Source organism: Uranotaenia lowii, chromosome 3 (assembly GCF_029784155.1).
Source record: "Uranotaenia lowii strain MFRU-FL chromosome 3, ASM2978415v1, whole genome shotgun sequence".
In the NCBI taxonomy this organism is placed as follows: Eukaryota; Metazoa; Arthropoda; class Insecta; order Diptera; family Culicidae; genus Uranotaenia; species Uranotaenia lowii.
The window spans coordinates 49,449,641-49,476,092 of NC_073693.1; the positions used below are offsets into that span (position 1 = coordinate 49,449,641).

Genomic DNA, 26,452 nt, shown 5'->3' on the forward strand with positions numbered 1-26,452 from the left:
CATGTTGATAAGGTGAATGGGAGTTGAAACACTTGCCCTCCCTTCCATCGGACAAAAAGAGCGTTGCGCAGTGGAAATATCACAATTATCTGTTTATAAGTTGATATTTCCACTTGTTGACCACCATGCGCAAGTTAGGTCAGAACAGATAGTATTGTGAAAGATAACCACTGTAATCAATCTTTTAGGATAGTCTATTTAGGATACTGGATAGGTGGGTGATTTTATAGTAGATACCAGAATTAGTTGCATGAGAACGTTAACAATTAGGTACTGATATGGTAGGTAGATAGGAAAAGAATAGATATATAATGGTATTCGTCTCCCCAATGCTTTAGTAAGTGTGCATTTGCGGTTTATGAATTTCGGAGGCTTATTCTTAAATCAAACATTTTACAAGATCTAGAGGCTCATTGGATGAGAATGCTGTTTGAACTGATTTCTCAAAAAATCTTTTTCGTTGTAATAGGTACTTTTTTTCTGTAGTAGATTTGTCTGTCGTTAAATTATATTTCAAATTCAAAGAAGATAGAAGCCGTGATATAAATGGATAGATCTTCTCGCGCAAGATTTTAGTTCTCTAAAAAACAAAAAATATTTCCAAAACAGGCTTTAAGCAAAGAATTAAACAGCTTCTTCGCAGGTGAGTGTCCTCTTATTATTATTATTATTATTATTTTTTCTTAAGTCTTACTGAAAAGAATATCAACAAAAATCAACCTCACAAAGGCAGCAGTGTGTAAGATAGTGAAAATGAAGGATAAATCTATCATTTCCCTAACAGGGTAGTTACCTACAATCTTATTGAACGTGGTTTCATATTAAGATCTATAATAGAAGAAGTGCTGGACATTTTTAATTAGTTTAAATTCTGTAGGTTCAGATGTGTCCATTTTAAATGAGCCATGTTCATAAGTTGAATGGAAATTGAAACACTTGCTCTCCCTTCTGCAAAACAATGGTAGTATTCCTTAGTGGAAACATCACAATTAACAGATGATGTGTTTTATCTACTGTTGATAAGTGTTATAAGCCATTGAAATTTTTTTTTTAAATTTCTCAAAACTCTGTATAATTACTTTTTGTGTTCTGTAGAATTATTACGCTTCAGATTCAGATAGACAGATTCTGATTTCAGTTCTGTTTCGTGTCATTCTAGTTTTTTGTATAATTACCGAGTTTCCAAGCATTCGTTCTGAATCTCTTAACATTGACATAGTTGGAATATTTTACATTAACTAATCTATGTTAATCTCGAGTAAAAACAATCAAAAATTCAAATTTATTGAAACGAGTAAGGTTAGGTGACAGGTAGGGAAAATTCAACTACGGTAAGATAGTGAACCCTTCTGACAATGATATCGAGACTTTGGCGTATGTTATCATACTGTTACTGCTCGGTTGAATTTGAGGTTGGGTTAACTCGAAGTTCATGTAGGGCCCATCTGTCCCAGTCCGTCGAGCACTATCTTAACGCTTCCTCCCTCTGGTGCTTCAGAACTCTCGGGCTCTGTTGCCGCTATCCTGTTCTAAGCTATGCTACTCTCGTGTAAAGTTTCCTCTTCTGTCCCCCGTTCTGTTTTTCCTTTCCGGGTCAGCCAGGTAGCTTATAAACCCATAAAAAAAAAAAAAAATTGTTTAATAAAGTTTTATATTTCAGGTCCTTGTTTAAGAAGTCCAGATGTGTCCCCGTATCCTAGGCTTCAAGGAGTCACGGATTAATAACTCTCATAACTAATAATAAGGTAGTAGTATTCGCGTCCCCAATGCTCTAGTAAGTGTGCATTTGCGGTTTATGAATTTCGAAGGCTTATTCTTAAATCAAGCATTTTACAAGAACTAGAGGCTCATTGGATCAGAATGCTTTTTGGACAGTTTCCTGTTAACAATAATTCTTTCTCATTTCAACGCTTTTTGCTAGATTTGCCTAATGTTCGGTTAGGTTTGAAATTCAATTAAGGAAGTCAAAGAAAGATGGTACGATTTGGAAAAACAATAATAAAAGATAGTCCAGGAAAATAATATCGGGAATCAAAAATAGGAATGTAATTTATTTCAACTGAAACAGATTGAGGAAAGTTGCTCTGAGAAGTTGCTCAGAGTTAGCGATGAGGCTTTAGAAGAACAGCATAGTCATTAGTAGTATAGTCCTGTCCGGTTATTAATCAGTTTATTTTTTATTCTTTGTGTAACGTAGAATTTTTACAAGTGCTGCCAGTGATAAACACCTTTCAATGGAGATTCGGTTTTATGGTATCCAAGTTGTTAATGTAATTACATATTTGGAAATATCTTTTATTAGCCAATCTATGCTAATCTCAAGCGAAAACAATCATAGGCTCAAAGTTCTTGAATCGAGTAAGGTTAGGTGACAGGTAGGGTCCAACACTATTCACTGTGACAACAAACCTCAGCCCTACAGTGGCTACTATTTGTTGCTCACTTCACATGACACAATACTACTCACTGTGAAAACAAAACCCGTCCTTACAAAGGCTACTATTTGTTGCTCACTTCACATGACACAATACTTTCATTGTGACAACAAACCTCAGCCCTACAAAGGCTACTATTTGTTGCTCACTTCAGTTGACACAATAATACTCACTGTGAAAACAAAACTCGGCCTTACAAAGGCTCACTTCACACTACACAATAATACTATCACGACAAACCTCAGCCCTCTAAAGCTACTATTTGTTGCTCACTTCACATGACACAGTGTTACACATTATTCAACCGATATAAAATACCCTCGCTCGCAATACAGCTCATTGGCAAGCCCAGCCCTGGTTCGCCAGGGTCTGACTTGTCAGAGAGCAACCGGAGTTTAAATGAGACACATTCTTAATCCGCCCGGTGTATTGCGGTCTCCTCCCAATCCTTCCCATTTCATTTACCTAGCTTTCCCCCGCGGTGAAAAATTTTGGCCTCAAAAGGGCCGTGTGATTTCTCATAAAGCTGCCGCATGAAAAAAAAAAAAAAAAATAAATCTCGTTGCTATAATTCAGGACTGGATGGATCGCCTCAAAGAAAATTATTGTTATTTCTGACAAAAATCACAAAAAAAATAATAATTTGAAATTTCTATACAAAGCTTGCAGCGGTCTAGTGGGCACGCTGCTCAATTCTACAGAGTTATGAGCATGACTGTAACTGTGTTGTCCAGTAGATTCAAGTGGAACTGCGTAACCCATATGGGGAATATTATTCTTCCTGACTGACATTTAGTTTGTGATGACACACTCTTCTGTAGTGATAAATCTATGTATTAAATTCACGCTTTTTGAATTGCGATATTCGTGCAATCCATTTTTGAGGAAGAAGATTTTTTTCCAATGGGTAAAAATCAAACAAATTTTGCACACTTTCTCATTGATGTGTATTGTTTACATGCTGTCAAATTCGAAGTCGTGTTTTTCGATTCAACGAAACTGGAGGTGAACCAACACGAGTCGAGAGAATAAATTCTTTCCAAGCACCTGGAATTTCCTGACCTGTCGAATCGGCAGTTGGGAAAATGTTGAACATTCATCATTCAACCGTCTGCAGAGTGTTGAAGCGGTTCCAGGAGTGGTTGACGCTGGGCAAAGGAGCTGGAAGAAAACCTGGACCGGAGAACAAAAAGACGGAGGGAAATGTGAAGCGGATGATTTAAGCAAATCCCAACGTCTCAAGTCGTGATTTGGCTAAAAAGATCGGCATGTCGCAGAGCTACGTCCAGAATGCAAAGAAGAGCAAGGTGCAGAACTTTCCTAACCGCGATGATCGGCAACAATCCACGGATAAAACTCGGGCACGGAAGCTCTACGAGAAGATACTGACAAAATATGGCTGCTGTGCGATGGACGACGAAACGTACATAAAAGCCGATTTTAAGCAAATTCCGGGGTTGAAGTTTTTCACCGGCAAGAGCAAGTTCGATGTGGACGACTAATTTAAGAAGAAGAAAATGTCGTAGTTCGCCTCCAAATATCTCGTTTGGCAGGCCATCTGCTCTTGCGGACTGAGGAGAGAGCCTTTCGTGACAAAGGGCACAAAATCTGAGTGCCTCGTGTAGCGCCTATTGCCGTTCTTGCAGCAGCACGACAAAGCTCCGCTATTTTGGCCTGATTTGGCATCATGTCACTATTCTAATTCTGTACATTGCGTTCCAAAGGACCTGAACCTGCCAAACTGTCCGGAGCTGCGCCCTGTGAGCAAGTACTGGACAATAATGAAGCGGGAACTTTGGAAGAGCGAGAAGACAATCAAAGACGAAAAGGACATGTTAAGAAAATTAAAAAAAAAACTGAGAAACTGGAACCGGATAACCCTATAAAGTCTTTGATGGAGGGCATCAAGCGAAAATGCGTTCAATTTTACACTTTTCTATTGATTTTTGAAGTAAATATATTTAGAAAATTACCCTAAAACTTTGGTTTGATTCTAAACATTATAAGAAAAATGGCACGACATTTGCGGTGTTCGTCCTTTCACCCAATTCCAATATTGAGGGGGTTTCATGCGATTTTCAGTCGTTTAGAACATTTTAAATTTAAAACGAAACCCGTTATCTTGGATTTCAAGATGGCGACAGACAACGAAATTCGACCTCAACTCATGGTATCATTCCACCGGACATAAAACTGTTAAAAAACTAATAAGCCATTGATCTGACCATAATAAAGCTATTAAGGATTGGATTGACTAACGCCAAATATGTTTTATAAAAGCCTTATAAAAGCTTTGATGAATAGCATAATGATTTTTTCGAAGATTAAAGAAATAAGTCATTAAATATGACGTTTCTAACCAAACAGCCAAATGTTACCTTTATTAGAGTTCGGGTGAAGTATAGAATGCGCTTTAGCTTATGAAGTAGATTAATACTATAGCTCTAACAAAGTTGTGCTGACCATAATAAAGCTAAAACTGTTACTTGGGTTGTGCGCTTATTAATGATGTGCTCTGCACAGGATTGCTAGCAATTTTTTGTTTTGAAATTCCAAAGTTTTTCCCGGTTTTCCCCCGGTTTTTTTTCGGTTAAAAATTATGACTTTTCTGGTATTTATTATACTTGTTTTCAATATAAAATCATGGTGAATAAAAAAATCAATGTAAAGCCCTTAAATTTTAGCAATTGTTGTCATGTTAAATATTTCGATGTCTTTTCGTATCAAATCGACAGGTTTTCATGAATTTTTGGAACGAATCCAACGAAATTGGCATCTATTCATTGCTTTGCTCAACAATATCAATAATTTTGAAATAACAAGTTCGATTAACTTGATTTTTTTTAAATTTAAATGTGATTCTTTTGAGCCACCGTAAAAATTTCAGTTTTTCTGGAATTAATATAGATTTGTTAAAAACATTGTATAGTCTGTATAGAAATATGTTTAAAATGCATCGAAACATAGTTTCAAATCAGCTTGTCAACTTGAATAGGGATTTCATTTGCAAAATTTAAAATCATCAGATTGCAAGAAAATATTTAGTTATTTTATAAGTGCAATAATTTTTTTTTTGTAAAAATCCAAAGATATGTTTTACAAAAAAAAAATGGTTTTTTCTATACAAAACAACGAATAACTTTAATAGTGCCCTAGTAGTATAATAGGAGGAATGAAAAACAAAACACTTGCGATATGAGGCTTCGTTCCTCAGGCCAATTCAAATGTAATACACAACAACAACGACAACATATCTTTTTGTGGTAGTTAAAAAGAGATTCGTTTCGTCAGAAAAATGTAACTCTGCCTAAGAACGCTGCCAAAATATTTGCTTTTTGCAAAAAAAAATCCAATATAGTTTCATTATAAAATTTATGACAATAGAGTTATGCTTGTATGTGTAGCACAATTGCGGAGAGCGAGAATATGTTATATATATATATATATAAGCGTAACATTTCATAAGGGCGAAACTTGCAGTTAGCTCGAAACGAGAAAAACGCGTTTGAAGCTTCGGAACATCTTATCAAATCCTATTTAAAAAATCGACCACTTTTTGTTCAACATAATCAAGAAATATGCATTATACTCACTTATTGTTCGTTGGTTATCAAAATCTTTAACTTTTTTCTCTAAATTTCAGAGATTTTCGAGTTTCGCCCTTTTTTGTTTTCAATTTCAGTTACGCCTGCAAGTTTCGCCCAATTGATCGGCCGTTTTTGGTTTTGAAGTTTCGCCCATTGGTCCTACACGCAAAAACTAATTAGGCCGTTTTGTCACACACGGTCAACTCAGTTACGCCTATTGGCCCTACACGAATAGAAAAAACAACCCCATTTTGAATAGGCGTAACTTCAAGTTCCAACGAAAATGCATCAACAGGAAGTTTCGCCTAATTGAATTTTATTAATTTTTTGAAAGTTTTAAGTGATTTTAAGATGAAATCGAGTTAATTAGGTAAAGTGCAACCGCGTACATCCGGAATGAATGTTAACTCGATTTGTTTACATTTTGCAGTTTCGCCCTTTTGAAATGGTACGCGAGATATCTCATATTTGCTCCGCAATCAGTTAAAAAATTGATTTAAGTTTTGTCTGTCAACTAATATACGAAAATATGCGTTTATGCGTTCTTTTTCAAACTGCAGAACTTACAGTCATCATTTTGAATATTTTTTTTATACTTTTGAAACCCTGTTTTTTTGGACAAGGTTCTTCCGAGATCTGTGTAAATACTTTACTCGTGCTTACTTAAGTTCAATACCTGTTTTTTTTTTTTTTAAATTCATGCGCTTGGTTCAAGGAATCTCTTCGCCTGAACTGCTCCCTCGATGATATCGATGAAATGCGCAAAAAATCATACATTCAATTGCAAACAACTCATCACAGTCAACTTGTATCGCGTCACAATCTTTTACAAACTTGTTTTTCATTGTTTAAACTACAATTCCTTGAAATTCTGAGCTTTCTAGCGTACTGGAAACATATTTTGGAACACAAAGAGTGAAAGTATGTCAATTTTTCAAACATTTTGTCGAAAATCTTCATACAAATTTCAAGTCCTTTGAGCCAGTTCCTACTTCTGCCAAATGACCTGAAACTTTCAGAAAGTCATTTTTTCACCTAAATGCCCCAAGCCGGTGGTGGTGCCGCGCTGATTTTTTTTTGTAAAAATCATCCCATACAAATTTGGGCCAGTCTAATGTAGATACTTGTGTACCTGTATTCTCTTTTCAAACATACTAAAGCGCATTCTAGAATTGCTTGAACTTCTGCTTGGAATACTGTTGGTCAGTTTCCCATAGGAATTTAGATACTGAGTCTGGGTCCGAAAATTCCTGCCCCAGTTCTATTATCCATTTTTGACTAATCAGTAAAAAAAATCAATCGATCCGGGAGGAACCGCAGGCCCACCTGACTGCCACACGTCTTTATAGTTGATGGTATTTCTAGGTTGAAAACGGGCTCCATCCAGTCATCAATACAATACATCTTTACAATAAGTGAATTTATTCTAAAATTTTCAGGATGTTTAGATGTCCTGTAAGATCTCCTTAATAGAGAGTTTTGTTTTCGGAGATTCACAAAGCCCTACGTTCTGCCTCTAATTGAATAAATTGATGTAGTGGTAAAATATTTAGCAGTGCATTTAGAGCCTCGTACGATATGCTTCGCATGGCGCTGTTGCAGCTAGGGTTCTTTGAAGCTTCGCTAGTATCTTCCGGGCCGTAGCTGGCAGTTTTGGTCCACCATACTGAAGAGGCATAAGAGATTTTGGGTCTTATAATGGCTGTAAATATCCAGTAGATAATTATCGGCCTTAGTCTTCATTTTTTCTCTACTCCTTTAAGGCAGACCTGTTGTAGCCTTGGCCATTAAATAACATGACACATTATCTGTGGATTGCATTATAGCTTTGAGTCTATATAATGCCTAAATATTTCACCTGGGATTCGAAGTTTAGTACTTCCTCATCTAATTTTAGAGGTTTTAGTGCAATTTTCCGTCACAAAGTGAATGCTGTCACAGTAGTTTTGGAAGGGTTTGTGTTCAGCCCCCCTTCCCTACACCAGAAAAGTGCGTAGTTAAGTGCAGATTGCATTCTATTAAGACGACACATTCTCATGTTTTCCCCGAACTTAATAACTACGTCGTCTGCAAAGCCTATGACCTTGAATCCTATAAATACAAGTTTGTTTAGGAGGTCGTCCACGACCAGTGACCACAACAGAGGTGATAGAACCCCACCTTGGAGACATCCCTTCGTTGGAGTGACTTTGATTGCAAGTCCCCCCAAGCTTGCATAAATGGTTTTATTTATTAGCATGGCCATAGTCTAGTCAATAATTGCGATTGGCATCCTCGTCTTTCATAGCTGTTTTGAAAGAAGTATGAAATGCGTTGTACATCCATATCGACTTATTTCGATATCTAACGAACAAGTATGTGTATTTGTTCTTGCGTTTGTGTATAGATTTTTACAGATGATTCAAGCGAAACCACGAAGTGTTCTCGTGAATACGCTAGTGTTTACAAGGAGCACGCACAGTCAAAACTGTAAATCAATGTATCAAAGATTTCGAGTGTAGTTAAACCATATCAAACTTCGCACAAACGGCGGAAGTCGATTCAATTTTAAGATGTTCAGATCTTGATTTCAGATTCAGATTTCAAATTCAGATTTCAGATTTCTGGTTTTAGATTCAGTTTTCAGATCAAGATTTTAAATTTCAGATTCCGATTTCTGATTCAGATTCCAGATTTCTGATTCAGATCCCAGATTCAGACTTTTGATTTGGGATTCCAGATTCCGATGTCAAATTCAGACTCCAGTTTCAGAATTAAGATTTCAGAGTCAGTTTTGAGATTTCAGACTCAGATTCAGATTCAGGTTTCAGTTTCAGATTTAAAATTCTAATTTCAGATTTCAGATTCCGCTTTCAGGATCAGGTTCCAAATTCATTTTTAAGATTCTGCTTTCAATTTCCAGATTCGATTAGGTTTAAATTTTTGACTCTAACTGCACATGACTGAACAGACTATTCGAACGTCATCATAACGGTACTCCAAAATCGAATGAAATGAGAGAAAAAAAACACCAAACGAACAAACAATGCTTCAATCGTCTGCTGACCGCGAATAAAATGTCAAAGCCGCGGTAGTCACCGGGTTGTCATTCATCTATTTTAGCAGTGCGTATGTAGTTAGATAAACGCGATGATGTTAGGCACCTTCATCATCAGAGTAAAATCCAAAACCGGGGTTGGGCTGGGTACTAAACCTAAGTATCATTATCCGAGACCATGATCATCAAACAAACAATGCCCAGAAAAGCCACGGAACCGGAACACACAATTGTAGTGGCCCTCCCGGTAACAAAAGTATGAATTTCGGATCAGCAATTCTGAACCCTAACAATTGCTAAGGTCGTATGAACATTTTTCGTTGTGGAACGATTAAGAGTCAAGACCAATGAACTTGTCAACGACGACGACCAACAACGGTCGAATCCAAACAATAGGGAATGGGTGTGTTGTTGTCGAATGTGAAATAAGGAGAAAAATTAGCAAATTAGCCGGTGCCTAATCGACTATGTCGTGTGTCGTATATTTATGAAAAAAAGGTAAACATCCGGCAGCCCGACTTGACTGGACCGTGGACTGTGGATTGCGCTGTTGTTTAATGCTTGTATATTCTTCCGTCGACGTCGCTCGCCGAGGTATGTGAATCAATGATTGCTCAAGAATTCATGGTGATGTGAGAGTCGTTGTCGTCGTCATCTTCTTCTGGTTCTGGTACTGTATGTTTATTGGACGGGAACGACAACGATGATGTTTTGGGGCCATGACAGCCACACCTTAATTTTTGTTTCGCGGGGATTAATCTACATCGTGGTCAAAAAGTACGGTTGATAGTTGATTATTTGAGGAATTTTCTTGCGCAAAGATTTTCGTCAATGGAAGAAGGTGGTAACAAATGATCATCAATCAACGGGGTCTCTGGAAAGGTGGGTGGGTTTGGGTCTGAGTTTTGGGGTAATTTACTGAAAAGGGCTATCTTCGGCTTACCTTTAGTGCATTCAGATCAATATCATCCAGTGAGCAGTTCACTGACTGGGGCATCATTTGATGCGCCATTTTGACGTATGTTTAGTTAGTAGTCTTCGTGGTCGTCTCAAATTTGTCCCTCCCGATGACAACCAAGTTCTACTGATGGCCGATGATGGTGCTGCTGATTTTCCACAGCGCCGATTGACGATGACGGTGATGATTTTGGTTCAAGTTTTGCTTGCTCTCCTCTGGTTTTGCTGATGTCTTCGTGGGATATCCAACGAGGAACGAGACGAGAATGTAAAGACACACTATATTCGGATACAGCTTGCAACTACACCAAGAATAAGGCCAAGCCCGTTCGTGTGAGTGTAATATTTTCACCTTTTTCTCGATTACACGCAACGGGATGTATCAATTCATGCAACCGCAGAACCTTTTCTCCTACTGGGCCGATTTGCACAATTTTCAGATTTCACAATCCATCACAGCAGCCCGTTAGCTGGTTACGCACACCCAAAAAGCGTAACGCCTACCCTATGCGAATTTTAACCACCCCCAATGCCTGCTTACGACGCCCAACATAAATCACTTCCGAACAAACTCACCGCCGTGTGGCCATCAATGGGTTCCACCGATTGAAAACATTATTCATGAAATTTCCTCTTGGCACATTCGTCGATTTCCACACACCCGTCCGGAAAAAGAACAAAAAGATCACACCAAGTCCACTTCACACCAACACACGAACCGACGTCGAAATCCGTCGACCAACAAAATGTGTGGCCACAGTCAACCGAATTCGATCTGAATTCGGCTAATCTTCACAAAACTCCACCTTCCCGGATCGGTTCCGACATTCCTACAACGAAATAAAACACAATATTCAACTTTCGAACACCGGAAACACCCAAAAACGGCCCCGATAAAAGTCGACGTCTCCACTGGCTAGGCGAATCGGCGAAATTTCCCTTCTCTGTGATTAATCAGGGAAGAAAATCTCAATAAACACACTACTACACGCGAAAACCCCTCGTATATATCGAAACTCAGCCAACGGACGACGTCACGCACACTACCCTAATCACTTTTTTTCTTTCATAAACAGGAGAGCCCCTCCCCCAGAAACCCCTTAAAAATTTATTCCAGCAGACGAGTCTGCTTAGACCAAATCAACACCCAATGCATGATTTAAGAATGTAATTATCAAGAAATCACCACCCCACCCAACTATAGCAATCATCGGATAATAATCCATCCGCTAACTTCCCATATATTCCGAACAGATATCCCATACAAAAAGGACTCACACCACACCGAGGGACACTAAACACGCACGAACACTGCACCAATAATCGGCACACGTTTACACAAAAACACGAACCGAGTTACAAGAAAGGAAAAAAAACCCTTGCGCGACGACGAGACGACGGAGACGGAGCCAAAAACAATCCGAACCGACTCGGGCGGTCGCACTTTGCGTTCTGCTGATGAACTGACCGAACGAATGGGGCGGACCAACAAGAACACCCTCTCATACTTGGGAAAGGCCTTTTTCTATGAATGTGTGCGTGGAAGCAGAATGGAAAGGCTTTTTTCAGATTTTGACAGTTATGACGTTTCGGACTGTCATTCGGTGACAGTTCCCTCGGAAATGTTTGTAAACATTTCCAAACGGGGGACCCTTGAATTGCGTATAAAATGGTTGGATTAATCTGAGACGTTTTTTTTTTATCAATAATAACTAATGTAAATAATTTACAATCGCCAACGCTGGATCGGCGTAGAATATAAATTTAAGATTATCTTATGTATTCAAGGAAAATAAGTGCTAAATCAATGTTCTATCTAGAATTCCAAAATCCATAAAAAATCCAAAATTAAAAGAAGTCACGAGAACCTGAATTTTTTTCCGGGATTTTCATCTCTTAGGAAGAATCGAGAACCTGGAAATTTTTACGAGCATATTAGGTAGATTGTATGCAGGTTCGAAAGTTTAATGCTTTATGCTGCATATCGAAAGGAGTCGTTCAGAGTTTGCGTTAGAAAAGTAGAGATCAATGCATTTCTTTTTAAATATTTGCAGCAAAAGATTCGGCTTGTAGCATTGGTAATTTAAGAATCGGTTTGAGATTTAGTGATTAATAACCGCTGCAGTATTTTTTTTAAATGATCTCTCCTCTCTAGATTGAGAAGTAATAAGACTCAAGAGAAAAACTGAACTGGGTTGTTGTTTTCCTTTTATGAGCCAAATAAAAGAAAAAATAAAAAAGTGGGAAAAAGGAAAGTTATAATGAAAAATGCAAAACCTACACCGAAAAAACTTTTCACATGAACGCTACGTGAAAATATACATAGATTTTTGCCACCATGAAAATCATTTGAAATCTACGTGAATTTCAGGTAGCAAACAGAGCTCATGCAGCAAATGGAATTCACGTAATTTTTATATGAGTTGCAAGTGAATTCCACTTGAAGCACGCGAGAGGGGGATTTGCTCTGCTACATGCGACTCACGTAGATTTGAATAAAATATTAACGTATTTTGTTTTCTTTCGCATACTTAAAAAGAAAAGAAAATTTAATTTTTAAAGCGATTTTATTTAGCGGTGTAAATAAAAGAACATAACTTTCAACATTTACACTTCACAATAAACAAAAATTTCATTTCGCTTTAACTTACGACTTACGGCGCCGGCAAGGAAATTGTATTCGGTGCGCCTCCGTTGCAGTTGCTTGCTCGACCAGCAGCTCAGACTCCTCAATCTGTTGAAATGACAGAAGATTGAAATAATGATCATACAACAAAAAAATTACTACTTACAAAAAAAAAAAAAACAGCTTCTAGATCACCAATAAACCTTTCATTTGTCAGCTGAGCGTACTTAGATCCACGCCATATTGAAAACTGTGTTCCTTCACATAGATTTTACGTGAATGAGCCATTCAGAGCTATGTGAACATCACATAGAATACACCAGATTCGTCTATACTTTGCTGACCACTTGATTTTCACGTAAATCGAATGTGTTTGTGTTTTGTCAGCATCCAACTATGTGAATTTCACGTAAGAATCAGGTGATTATTTATTTGCTCTTACGTGCTTCACGTAAATCAAGCAAAAATTCACGTAATGAGTGGCTACGTGAAAATCCAGGTGAATTCAACGTTCCTTTTTCGGCTCAGTGTAGTTTCTAAGGCATATAAAGAAGAAAACACTCAAAGAGAGAATAAAGAAAAGAGCTGAAATATAGAAAGGAATGACGGTATTTGTAATAATGTAAGTAATAATGGGAAGTTCAGGAACTATGCAGAGAATGACCAAAAGCCGAAATAAATAAAGAAAAAATAATATCCACAGTAAAACTCAAGACACAACAAGGGGAAAAATATAAATGGACGCAATTCTGACAGGATGAGAAGACGATAATCTTATTTCAACTCAACGTAGCTCTGATCTTCTTGCAATCAGAGTTTAAATTTCTATTTTCAATCCAAGAAACTGTTAATTCAACAAAAGATTCAATTTCAGTACGTTTAAATTTACCTAAAACATAAGCACAAAAATGCTGTTCTCTTGAATTAGTAATTAAATTCTAAAAACAAGTTTTTATAATGGTAAGAAATGTATATTAAAAAAAAAGATCCTTCATAAATGTTCAAAAACTTATTTTTTTCACATTCATATTTTGTATTGACATTCAAATAAATCTACCGAATGTTATAGTACAGTTTTTTTTTAATTTTTTTAAAAAATTATCGAATTTTAATTTCAAGCTACTTAAATTTTATAGAAATATTTTCGATAAGTTTGTCTATGTTTTTCAATTCTGAATTCCGGTGTTCTAAAAATATAAACCTTTTATTTTTTACCAATACAAAATTCACATTTCAAATCGCGATTATTTCTTTTTTTTCAAATTCAAACACTACAGCGGAATTTTTTTAATCAACCCTTCGTGATAATGAACAAAAGAAATGTAAATTAAGATGAATGATAAATAACATTATTATCATTTTCCTAACAATCATGGTTAATTTTTATCTGATCTGACATTTATTTAAGAATTCAGATTTGTTTTTTAAATCTGTGTTATGGATATTGTAGCAGTCCGCATGTTCGAAAATTCAACATTTACTCTCCGCCTTAAAGTAGGCCCAGTTTGTCCGCCTCTCGATCGATCTCGAACATAATATCGATTCGCGCGATCGACGGTTTGAGCAATGCGGTTCGATACGCTGAGGAGACGTTCATACATTCTCCCGCGAGGTGTTGAATTGTTTCAGTTAGAACCAATTAGCTACTGCGATTCTGATGCAGTTGACGAAATTATAATCTCTTGAGATGATCTCTTAGAACTCTCGGGGATTGTGAACTTCCGCCGAGGGCGTTCGTAGCAAGGTCGCCTTCCCTGTACTGAGAGCTCAAGGAGGCGATCAAACGTTTCTTGAGCGTGATCGGCAGTGGAAGTGCGTGTGGGCCGTGAATGTTTGAGTCCAATTTGAAGTAAGCTATAGTGCGGTCAGATTTTTCATATTAATTAATAGGTAATTCTCGATTTCTAGCTTAGAGAATTAGTTCAGGAAAGTGCGTGCTAGATAAAGATAGTTTTTGCGTGCAAAGTTTCATCCAGCAAGGTAATTGTGCGTGCTTGAATAAATCGTGCGTGTTTTAATGTTTCCGTGTCAAAGAAGGCACACATTTTCCCCCCAGCCGGATCAAACCTGGACCACGCAGTACTCCGCTGCTCCGTTTTCCCGCCACGTCAAGAACACCCGACAATATAACCCGTCGGAAGCGAAACGTTACGTCACCACAGCGTTTCGGGGGAGTGACGGGAGCTCCACGTGGCTGAGAGGGCCACTCCAGTTAACACAAGCTTATTTAACTGACCCAGCAGCCGTTCAAGGTCAGTGCAGTGCGACACAGCGTCGGTCATCGCCCTTTGACCGCAGGTCAAAGTTTAAACGCTATCCGACCACACCTCGTGTTAGATAATCCTTCGCTCGACACTCAACACCTTCGACGGACATCCGAGCGGCAACCACAGCATCCAAGAGCGTGACTTAGGAGTCATCAACGGGACCCGCCAGCGACTCTCCTTTTCGCCAGCAAGTATCAGGAACGCAGGATTGGGTGAGTCGATTCCAGTCGGAATTCCTTGGGGAGCTTTATAGCATCGAGGGGGTCATGCCTATATGATGCCCCAGTGGAAAAATTGCTGATCCGAAAATATTTTCCATTTACGGTGACTTAGATCCTGTTGCATGAAAACATAAGTGGCGAGGCCGAATTTCCCAGCCGATAATTTAGGGAAGCCCCACTTCTCAACATAAAAGCCCGGGCGCGACAAGCTATGCTGCATTGAGACTTGTCGCTGAAAGCACGCACGATGAAGAAGGACATTTAGGCGTTTAAGAAAGTATTGCACGCAAGTAGATAGGTAGAATTTGAAATGCCATAATTCAAAGTCGATCGTTAGGCAATAAATTGTAAAACTGTAAATGCTGTTGAACTGTTTCATTAATTAAGTGAAGGACTTGACCACACTGGGGTAGTAAGGGGAAGGACCTGGGGGTTCATATGTACCTAAATTGCCGATTGTAATTGGGATCCGGGAGGTCGCTAGTTCGGTGATGTGATTGCCAGTTATGGGCGATCTATAACTGAGCTGTTCTGGGATTTCATGTTGATTGATCGCAATTTCGTCATGTGTTAGTTTCGTCGCATTTTGGGTTAGCTATTTGGAGAGCCCTATCTGATCCGATCCTTAATCACTTTTAAGGACAATTTATGGACTCGCCCTCAGCGGAGTCTCACCGGGCATATTAAACCGTGGCGTACGATCTCCTAACGGAGTGGCGCTTAAGTCGTACGCCAGTAAGGGATCGGTCAGTGGCGGCTACAATATATTATTTATTTCAAATTTGAAAACTAGACTGCTTGAAAATAATTTTGAAGCAAATTTCTAGTTCAGAGAAGGTGTACTATTTTTGAAAATTTATCAACGACTTACCGAAAATAACATTGATTTGATACTTTCATTGTGGTTTGTTTCGGAAATTTTTATTTATTTTATCAGTAAAATTTATTATATTTTGAGATCGTGTGATAATCATGAGTGAGAAAATTATGTTAGAAATTCATTTCCTTTTTTATTGTGAATCTTTAGAATATTTTTAGCTTAATTTGAAATTAATTTAAGATACGTCTTATTTGTATCTTAGATTTATTTAGAAATTTTTTTATAAATGGTATCCAGTTAGTTTGAAAATAGTATGATATCACTTTTGTGATATCATTTCATCACTCAAATTTCAATCACTTAAAAGAATTTCATCACTTAAAAGAAATAATAGGAAAAATAGGAAACGTTAGAAAAACTCATCTCCTTCCTTTTGTGCTTAGATTCTCAAAAACAAAAGAAAATTTAGAAAATCAAAAAAATTTATATTGTAGAACTATAACGTATAGTTTTATCAAACACTCAGTATCAGAATTCAGAAACAGGTTTTGATTCAATAATATCTTCAGTGATTCTTCACACACAAGAAAATTGGAATATAAAAATTTTAGTCTCAAGTAAAATATCAACCAAGATTCAAAACGAAGAAGAGAGTTTAAAAACAAACATCTGTGCTAAAAAAAAGAATTAAAAAAAAATTGAAAACCTGCATACAACTAAACATTGGTTTACATAACAAATCATGAAAAATGGTTAAAATTTGCAAAGAAACTTTAAGGTTTATTTTCTGATTTCTATGCAACATCACAATGAAAACCCAATTATTCTATGAAAATTAGAAAAAAAATTGAATTACATATTCCTGAAGTCAGATTAAGAACATCGATGTGAAAAAGCAATAAAAGAATCAGAATAAAATTCTGCAATTTTTAATTTAATATTTTTTTCTATAATCATCAAACCAGGATATTAAATCATTTTTCACTCCGAAAATTTTCAATTCGAAAAGTTAGAAAAGATTAGTTTTTCTTTAGGAATTCAAAAGTTAGGAAAGAAATTAAAAAAGAAATCAAGAAATGTTACCTTAGTTTCCAAATGTTTTTACAGACTGTGAAAACGCGTGTTTAAGTTGGAAAGTGATTTATAGAAAAAAATATTTTAAAAAATGCTATAATTCTCTACGAAAATATAGAGTTTGAAAAGCCATTTTAAAAAAATATATTTCAGAACTCTATAATTTTAACTTGCTGTGAATCAGAGTTCGATGAACATTTTCAATGTTCTATGCTCCTTTTTCCGAAACTTAACCATTCACATTATGAAAAATATTATGAAATGTAAATTGAAAGTATGATCAAATAATTCAAAGTAAATAATCAAATTGATTTCGGGCAACAGATAACGAGAAACTAAATGTTATGTGGAAACTTAAGAAAAACTAAGAACTTTTCCTAGTACAAGTGCTTTCGAATTCTCAAATTTTTCCTCTACAGGGTGACAAAAAAGTCCTGTCACACTTAACTTTTGAAATATTGAGATTTTTCTGTGTGACCGGACTTTTTTGTCACCCTGTACGTGGGGGTGTTTGTTCAATAAAAGAATTTATTTATCACTTAATAGCTTAAAATTGAAAAAAGGGCCCGCCAAACTAAAAAAGCTGTAACTTCCAATTCCCTGGAACGAATTCCACCAAATAACTTTTGTTGAGTTACTTATAGCGTTGAATTAGAATTTGCTAACCATATTCACTACCGGCCATAAGTTTGGGAGAAAATTTGTTTGGTCATATCTCAGTTATCTTATGACAAATTGCATTTCTATTGATCTCCTTCTAAAGTCGATGATCAAAACCTTTTTCGGATGTTTTTGGAAAAATCTATATGTTAACTTAATATGACTTAAACTTGGCTTAAAGTTGAAAAGTTTCCAAGAAATCACACTTTATATTTCAACCCGATCAGTTCAGGGTTGGTTGGACCGAATTTAAAAATTCGAGTTGCATTTGAATCCTTTTTCATAAATGTCAAAACGAAGTTTGGGCTCATCCCTCAGTATGGTGTATCAGCGAAAAGCTTGGGATCATGCGAAACATGCAATTTGATTTCGTGCGTTAATTCTGTCATCAAACAACGTATTGCTAATCTGATAAGTTATCTTTAATGCTCATGAGTTTTATTCGCTTTTTGGATATTTATATTGTTTTTTAGACTAACTTCGTTAAAAGTTTAGTTATAATTTGTTCAATTTTTGATAATGTTCACCAAATAGTAGGTATGTTCAAGAAATACCTGCAAACTTGTTTCGACCATAACTTTGTGACTTTGTTATCTTACAAGTTATTGCAGATCGGTTTAGCTCCATGTTTGATGGATCAACATATATCGATCCTTTTAAGAAGTCAAAATGATTTGAGCCTTTAAGTGTTAAATTTCCTTTGGGGCCGTTCAGATACCACATGAAGAAAAATGAGATTTTTACCCCCTTCTCCCTCTCCGTGCACAAGTGTGGACATTTGGCAACCCCCACTCCCACAGATGTCCACCTGGACAGATTCGATTTTTGTTACCTACATCTAATACTACATTTCCTTTCTTTGGTTTATTTTTCATTGGAAGTTCCGATTTTTACAGAATGCATCTCAATTTGAGATTCCCAAAAGCCCATATTTATTTCTGAATCAAAGATATCGAAACTGTCTAGAAAATTTGAATTAAAAGGATACATTAAAATTCCAGAATTTGTTTTTTAAAATAATAAAAATAAACGATTCTTCAGAATTCAAACAATATCTGGTAATTTTTCAGATATTTAGAATTTTAATTTACATACCTTTACATTTGAAAAAGAAATTAATATTTTAGATAATTATATGGAAAATGATCAAACATATCAAATTAAAAATGTGTTTTCCCGAAATAAGTTTCTTTTTTTTAAAAAATAATTAATTTTCCTGTCCAAGGCTTATTTAATGTGATATTTTACGTCTTTCATTAGCTTTTATGCACTTATACCCTTTGGCTCGAAGAGCCTCATACATTTTAAGCTGTTATCACGATTTAACAATTTTAGTAATGATCAATAGTTTTTATAAAAAAATCTATTCTTTAATTTAAAACTTTCAAATTTAAGTTAATTTAGTGAGAAATGGTTACGATCAATTTGTCCTGACACCAAATTTTGATTAAAATTATAAATATAAATTTCAATTATGGGGATTTTATGGTAATCAAGATTAAATTAAAAATGTGAAACTTAGATTATTGGTTGAAACTTGATATCAGTCGTGCTTCAAATTCTATACAAAGCAAGACATTTTTTTGTGTTTTTCACCTACTTTGATAAGTATTTTTGCTCCAAAACTGTAAGAGGCTCGCGTTACCTGAATATGTAGGCTCCAAAAACTTGCCTATGTTTTAATTTTTCCCAGGTGAGATAAAACTATTCCGTCATCGCCGACTATTTTCTCGGAAACAAGACAATCGGTCAGGTTGAACATTCGGAAGACATAGGTATTTCTAATTTTCAACCTACAAAGCTCGATTTCAGGATTCACACCAATTATATCGCCTATACTGTTCTTAGCTCATCAACACAATAATATTTAAAATTTTGAGTTGAAATCCAGCTTAATAATTTAGGTTAAAAAATCCACTCTTCTGAATCTGAAAGTTTGGTTGTTTCAATTGCAATTGATTATGAATTTCAGTTAAATATTGAAATAGTATTAACTTTCAGAAATTATCTCATTATTCAATATGTTTTTATGTAATTAAAATATTATAAAAAAAATGAAAACATTGGGAGCATGAAGAAAACATACGACTTTTCACTTTTTTCATAAATAATTCGTTGCAAATTAGTTACTTTTTCTTTGAATTCAGTTCCAACAAAATTAAAAATCTAGTATGAGACCTCGAAATTCAAGCAAAAACAAACAAAAATGAAGTTCCAAAAGCTTCATGCCTAAGAATATGATTTTGATGATCTTATTAAGAATTAAGTTTATATATTAAAATGGATCTCTTTAAGCACCTTCTGCGTAGTTTTCCGCTAGAGAGATACAAATCTGCCATCTGTTGTATTTACTAAAAACCTTTTTATTTTTATCAGATGGCGGTACTGAAGCAAATTAGGTTAGGGTGACATGAAATCATTTAGATTTTAGATCAATTCAACTGTAAATTGAATGCTAGTAAATTGATCAAATGACTGGCCATAACTTTCATTTTTCAACTGTTGAAAACTGTCAAAAATCTTTGAATTACTTCAATGGAATGAAAAAGATTATTTTTAATAATATAAAAAACTTCTTAGATGTTCCAACTGACGTTCAGCTATATTGAAATTAGGCTAGATTAATCTATTCAAATTTTTTTTTTAAACAAGTGTCAATTTTTACCTTTACCTTCAAAACAATGATAATGATTTTAAATTAAGCTATTTTTTCTTATGTTTCTCAATCAATTTAAAATATTTCTTAATCGATTTAAAGAATTTCTAACATCGACGGTTTTAGAACGTATAGCATTCTAAATTTCCCGGTTTTATCCGGGCGTGCCAAAATATTCAAGGAAAATGTCGAGGCCAGTCCATATCAGCCCGGATTCCCGGATTTTAATACAATGGTTCGGTTTTTGTACGCGTGTATTCACAAAATTTGTTGAATTTACCAAAAAAAAAAAAAAAAACAAATTGTATAATGATTTGTTTTAATTTCTGATCCGAAATCGGATATTTCATAATTATTTTCATTAAAATTAAAAAGAATTTTTTGAAGCATTGAACACATTTATGTGCTTCGAAGAAAAAAAAGGTACAAGTTTCTTCTATCTTTTCCTGATTTTGATAGAATAATGGAAAAAATTTGCTCTGATTCGACCGGATAATACCCGGATTTGTATTTGAAAATTTCAAATGGAATGCTCGGTTTTTCATTCGTTTTTGAAAAAAAAATGCCTGGTTCAAAAACGTGCTGAAAAGTTCTGGAAAGCATAACATAAAATTCCATTGTTTTTCGCACCACTCGCACTTGATTTATTAAGACAAGTATGCACATAAAATCGCTTGATCAGATAATTATTTTTTACTTTGTTGAAAAAGAAATTCATTTCAATATGAATTAAAACCTCATAAAATCTGCCAGCCTAACATTTCGTGTTTATTTCATGCCTATCCTTGGCGCTCATTCTTGTTTATTATGAAAATAAAACAATTCCTGAGGTAACTACGGCAACTATGGTAACGCACTATGAGAGATTGTCATACATGCAAGAGGATTATTGACGACGTCTGGTAAGTAGGATTGGTCGATCTTGGATCGATCTTAGCAAGATCGATCTTTCGAACTAAAAATTCCGATTTTTTGGATCGATTCTTTAGCTCTGGAAAAATCGATTAAATCGGTTTATTTGCGATCTGATCTTTCGATCTTTTGAAGTCTTTTTATCTTTTTATTTTGGGATTCAATTTCGAGTAGAGTTTTTATACCTGCACCATCCTAAAGACTGCATTTCATTTTTGTTGCTTCCATGCCAATATAATCGAACCCACATGACTTACACCTTGGATGCATAGTGTTGTTCTAAAACAACACTGAATAAAATCCAAAAATCTTGGGTAATAGGTAGCGTTTTACACCTCTTTACTCTTGAGGAAAAACAGAACTTTTATCAAATGCTCAAGAAATCGAAAATTCCATAGAACGGGTAATTGAAAGCTCACTCAGCCTTGAATGGAGCATCAATATTCTAATGCATTTTACTCTGCTCAAGATTTAACTTCTTATCGAAATTTTCGAGTTTCATGGTCGAAAATCGATAGAAGGCTGTTCAGCATTTGAATGTGACCAAAATAAAAAATATGTCTATAAAAATTGAGCGTTAATTTTTATCTTCATTTGAATTATTACTGTCCTCAAATTAATATTTTAATATTACCTACACTTTTTGTGGAAATTATACCTAAAAAATTTGGATGCATGAAGAATTGAACTTGAGTCTTCAAGATGATAGCTGAACACGTTTTTTTTTGTGCTATGACCTGTGGCTGATTCGATGGTATTAAAAAAAATCCGTAGCCTTTTTTAAAATAACATTTCACCAAGAAAACCAACTTAAAATGGTTGAATTGTTTTAATCATTCAAGTTACAATACATAGACTTATCTAACACACCTCTTAATTGAACTTTTAATTACGTCGTATGAGGAAATGCATGTCCATAACTGCTTTAAAATTCAAAAGATCGATCTCGCGGGAATCGATCCTTTTGCTTCGATTTTTTAGGTGGATCGATCCTGGAACCATTAAACTGAATCGATCATGTGAATCGATCTTTTCCAGAAGATCGAACAATCCTACTGGTAAGTATTAATATAATCAAACAAAATTTACTAGTTGTATATACGTTTCGAGCAACTCGAAGAGTACCTTTTGTTTGATTTATATTAAAATTCATCGAAAAATTTCGAAATTCGAACATGTATTGAAATGTTTTTAACAATTTGACAGTCATTTCTTTTGGTTACGATCGGAAGATCAAAAGGTTTTATTTCACGTTCAAACTTTGAAATTAAATAATAAAATTTAAATAATTTTTTAATGAAAAATGGGGAAAAATTTACATGTATTTGAGCGGAACTCAGGCTGCTATCCTTTCAGTTGCTGCCCTTGTATATTTTAAACTCTTCTAGCCAGCTCTAAATTGTAAAAAAAACACGTTTGAAAAGTTCGAACAATATAGGTAGCCCGTTAGGATACCTAGTTTAAAAGTCAAAGACGGGTGACCTGGGAATCTGGAAAATTGATCTGATAGTTTCATAGTTACTTTTCATAGAGGATAGATCCAAAAAACCGAGACTGGTGAAATTCTAAAAAAGCTTCAAATCTTGAGATCGGAACTGAACTTTTCAGAACTTGTTAAATATCCACGTAAAACATGAAAAAATCAGCCGGATCTAAATGATCTCGTCCGAAAACTTTAATTATTTCATTTTTTCTGATTTCCTTCATTTTAGCATACTTTATATTCTTAATAGTGATTCTGAAGCATCTCAACACTGTATTTCCATAGAGATTCACGTTTACATCAATGCATTGTACGTAGAAGTTGTTTTGTAATCAGTGATCTTAAGCTTGCCTTGTTACTTTTTTATCAAACATATATATCTTTGAAATTTTTCCTCATTTTTCAATATCTTAAGAATGGAAGAGTTCGGAAATACGATCTTTTTTTAAACAAAGTGTCTTCTTCCTAATAAAAATTTAATTGAAATTTTTTTCCGATTTTTGTCCACATGATTTCTCATAGTACAACACAGTGCCATGTTTTGTTGATTTTTCTGCGTTTTCTCTGCCACTTTGATCATGAGGTTTGACAGCTCTGAGCGCTGGTGGCGACTCCACTCGGAAAATCAGCTTTTTCCATCGATCCATTGAAGAATTTGAACGAGGGGGGATCTAAGTAGTCATCGCTACAAGAAGGACGTGTTTGACAGAGGCTCCGAAAATTTCAAGATTTTTGAGGAACAATAATGATACCGTGCAAAAGTCATTGCATCAACAAGGAACTTGACGGAACTGGACTGTACTTTCATCAGGAAATGATGGAGGAATTTGAGACTATCGAACCTTGATATTCCTGCCTGTTAGGTTCCCGATCCCTGATTTGGACATTATTCCTCCCGGAACGCTCTCCATTAGAAAAGCTAAGTACTATTTTTTTCAGTCTTTTATAGCGTTTTCGTATATTTTCCCCTGGTACGGAGGCAGTAGCAAACTTCACAAACAATCAAAATCGCCGCCGAGGAAACCCAGTGCCAGTGGAAAATAAACAAAAACGCTATAGGTTAGCACAGAATTTGAAAATTCACAGTGATACAATTTAAGCGTTTTAGTGGAAATGAAAGACTTCATTTTCGTCGGGTTAATCGATTTGAGTCAATCGTTTAGTGTAGTTTCTGATTAACGGCCTTAAGCATTGTTATATTTTATAATAAGAATTACATCTGCAGAAAGTTGCAGTTCATTAGAATTTCAATTTTGGTGGGATCATAAATCCTGGATTCCTCAACTTTGAAATTTTGCTAAAACTAGAACTAATAATTAACTATGTTGGTAACTCAATACTAATATTTACATAAAGTAATGTAAGTTTTGACAAAATTTAAAATGGCTTATCTGATACATATTTTATACATGATGTTTAAATTTAGTTTGTTAATCGTTAAATAAGAGAAATACAGTCAACATTGTTTTACTAACAGATATTTTTTACTCTAATATCATTTTTTTGATTCTTCAAATTTGGAAGTTAATAGTATAAAAACATTATACATTTTCAAATGTCTGGGTGTCGTTAGGAAAGAACAGAAACGTAGTACAATGTATAGATTTTGATTTTTCATAGCATTACACCAGTCAAAAGTGTATCCTGCTCATATTGTTTTCTCCCAAACCTCCAACCTTAAATTATTTTGCTAGGATGCAGAGGTGACCTCGGTCCTAAAGCACAAAATTGATCTTTTATCCCATTCTACCTTTTCAAATCTATCCATTGACTACTAGGACGTGGCCGGCGCCGTTATTGATGTTCAAAGAGAGAGCATCTGTTTTGTGCATTGAGGATGAGATGCTGATCCCAAGCACCATTCTTTTGACCTTTGAACAAAACTGATGGCCTCGGTCAATCACGGAGTAGCAACCACTGGCAATGTGGAATTATTTCTACTGAGCCACGCCTGCGACAATGGAGTTCGAAATGCTTTAAAAGTAATGTGGAAGCAATAATGGAATCACTTATTGGTAAATAAATAAACCTTACTATTGTAGGTAGAGATTCATGATGAAGCATTTCGGGTTCCATAGTTCAAGGTGGATGTGAGTAGTCAATCCAGCTAAGCTAAGCTAAGCTAAGCTAAGCTAAGCTAAAATTGAAGAATTTGAACGAGAATTTAAAATAAATCGATACTTTCGATGAACAATTCAGCAAAATACTTCAGATAAGTAATTTAATATTCAGTTTTTAATTCATTGCAATTATATACAAACATTTTTCTCAAATAATTGTTTTGGGATCGTTGCAAAATGAGAATCATTAAAATTTTGGTGAGGGTCTTATCCTGATATGAAGATTCCCAGTAAAAATATTGTGGATAACTTGAAGATTTGATGAGACTCATATCGGAAAATTCATTAAAGAATTTTTAAAGTTATAATTTTTAAACTGCCAAATGTAAAAATTACGAAAATTATCTTTTTTCGACGTGTTTCGATCACCGTTTGATTATATTTTAGGATTTTTGGTTGATATTGTTCGGTGGTTTGCGATTAAAAATACTTAAAAATGATTTTGAAGTAAAAAGTGAAAAACAATTAATTAAAACTGCTAAAAATGGCACACATTTCAGCAAAACATTCTTTGGTGCTCTTTTCTTCACGTTAATCGAAAATGGACATATCAGTGTCTAGGATCCTCAGTAAACGAAAAAAAAAAAGATAAACGAAGAAAAATCATTTTTAATTTCAACCTTGAAGATATTCCCATGCAGCGTTCACTGGAAACAGGTACTATCGGCTTCTGAGAAATTTTGGGGACAAAACACTAGACTTTAACCATTAATTCGAAAATTTTAACAGCAAGCTTTGGAGTTTTTGTTTACACCACAATCCATGAAAGTTCTGTGTTGTGATTCGAGTTTCGATTAAATCTGGCAGCAACGTTCCAGACTTCAGCGCGACGTTCCTGACGTTCGATCTCAATGCCGATCTGAATACATTGTTCAACTGGAGTGTGAAGCAGCTATTTCTGTATCTAGCGATCGAATACCAGACGGAACTGAACGAGCTCAATCAGGTGGACAAAATCATCCTGCGAAGCGAAAACGGTCTGCTGGACTTCAAGAACATGATCAACAAGTACTACTTCTGGGACGATGGCAATGGTTTGAAGTGAGTTTCGGACTTTTAAAAAATGTTTAGATTTCGATCTGAAAATTTGATTTTGTTTTTCAGGGGGCACCAGAACGTGACGACGACCCTTTCCTAGAACATCGTTCCAAATGCAAGACTGCTTCCGAATGTTTTTGCTCGCGGACATCATTCGCTCAAGTTCTCGGAAACCTACAAGCCGTCGCCTGTCTAAATTTTCCTTAGTTCTTCAGTTATGCAAGTTTAGTTGAAAGTAGAAAATGTTCGAAATAAAACGAAATTTGAAATCACAGGACCTTTTAATATGAGTTTTTACTTTAGTTAATTGAAGTCACACAAATTCTGCGGTCTATGCTATGACCAATGACTGCTTTAAAAACATGATAATAATTCTAAATTGGTTTGTTTTGGTCTGATAGCCGCTTGTCTGACCGTATGCATTTTTGAATCTGGGATTCTATGGATATCGGCCTTAAACTAAAGAGATCCATTTTTATTAAAACTCCATTAAGTCCACAGTTGTAAAACCAACATGATACGGGAATTCGACATACCGAGTCACCTTCTATATACACAC

General features: G+C 35.4%; 2 protein-coding genes across 13 annotated transcripts in view; one reads left to right on the forward strand and one right to left on the reverse strand.

The window, feature by feature from the left end:
* The window catches only part of LOC129755784 (serine/threonine-protein kinase mig-15), a 167,772-nt gene extending 156,286 nt beyond the window's left edge, over window positions 1–11,486 (reverse strand). For 6 of the 12 annotated variants that reach the window (XM_055752435.1, XM_055752432.1, XM_055752434.1 and 3 more), the window contains exons 1-2: window positions 11,295–11,486; window positions 10,003–10,846 (exon numbers count right to left, since the gene is read on the reverse strand). In XM_055752435.1, the coding sequence (XP_055608410.1) occupies window positions 10,003–10,071 (69 nt within the window). In that variant the 5' untranslated portion in view covers window positions 10,072–10,846; window positions 11,295–11,486. Of the gene's footprint in view, window positions 1–10,002; window positions 10,847–11,281 lie in introns of all 12 variants that reach the window. The other 6 variants (XM_055752438.1, XM_055752441.1, XM_055752437.1 and 3 more) reach the window with 3 other exon arrangements.
* Window positions 10,245–26,123, forward strand: LOC129752163 (signal peptidase complex subunit 3-like). Its single transcript, XM_055747954.1, has 3 exons — window positions 10,245–10,349; window positions 25,625–25,896; window positions 25,960–26,123. Exons 1-3 carry the CDS (start codon window positions 10,245–10,247, stop codon window positions 25,991–25,993), a joined length of 411 nt encoding a protein of 136 aa, XP_055603929.1. The 3' UTR covers window positions 25,994–26,123.
* The last annotated feature ends 329 nt before the right edge of the window (window positions 26,124–26,452 follow it).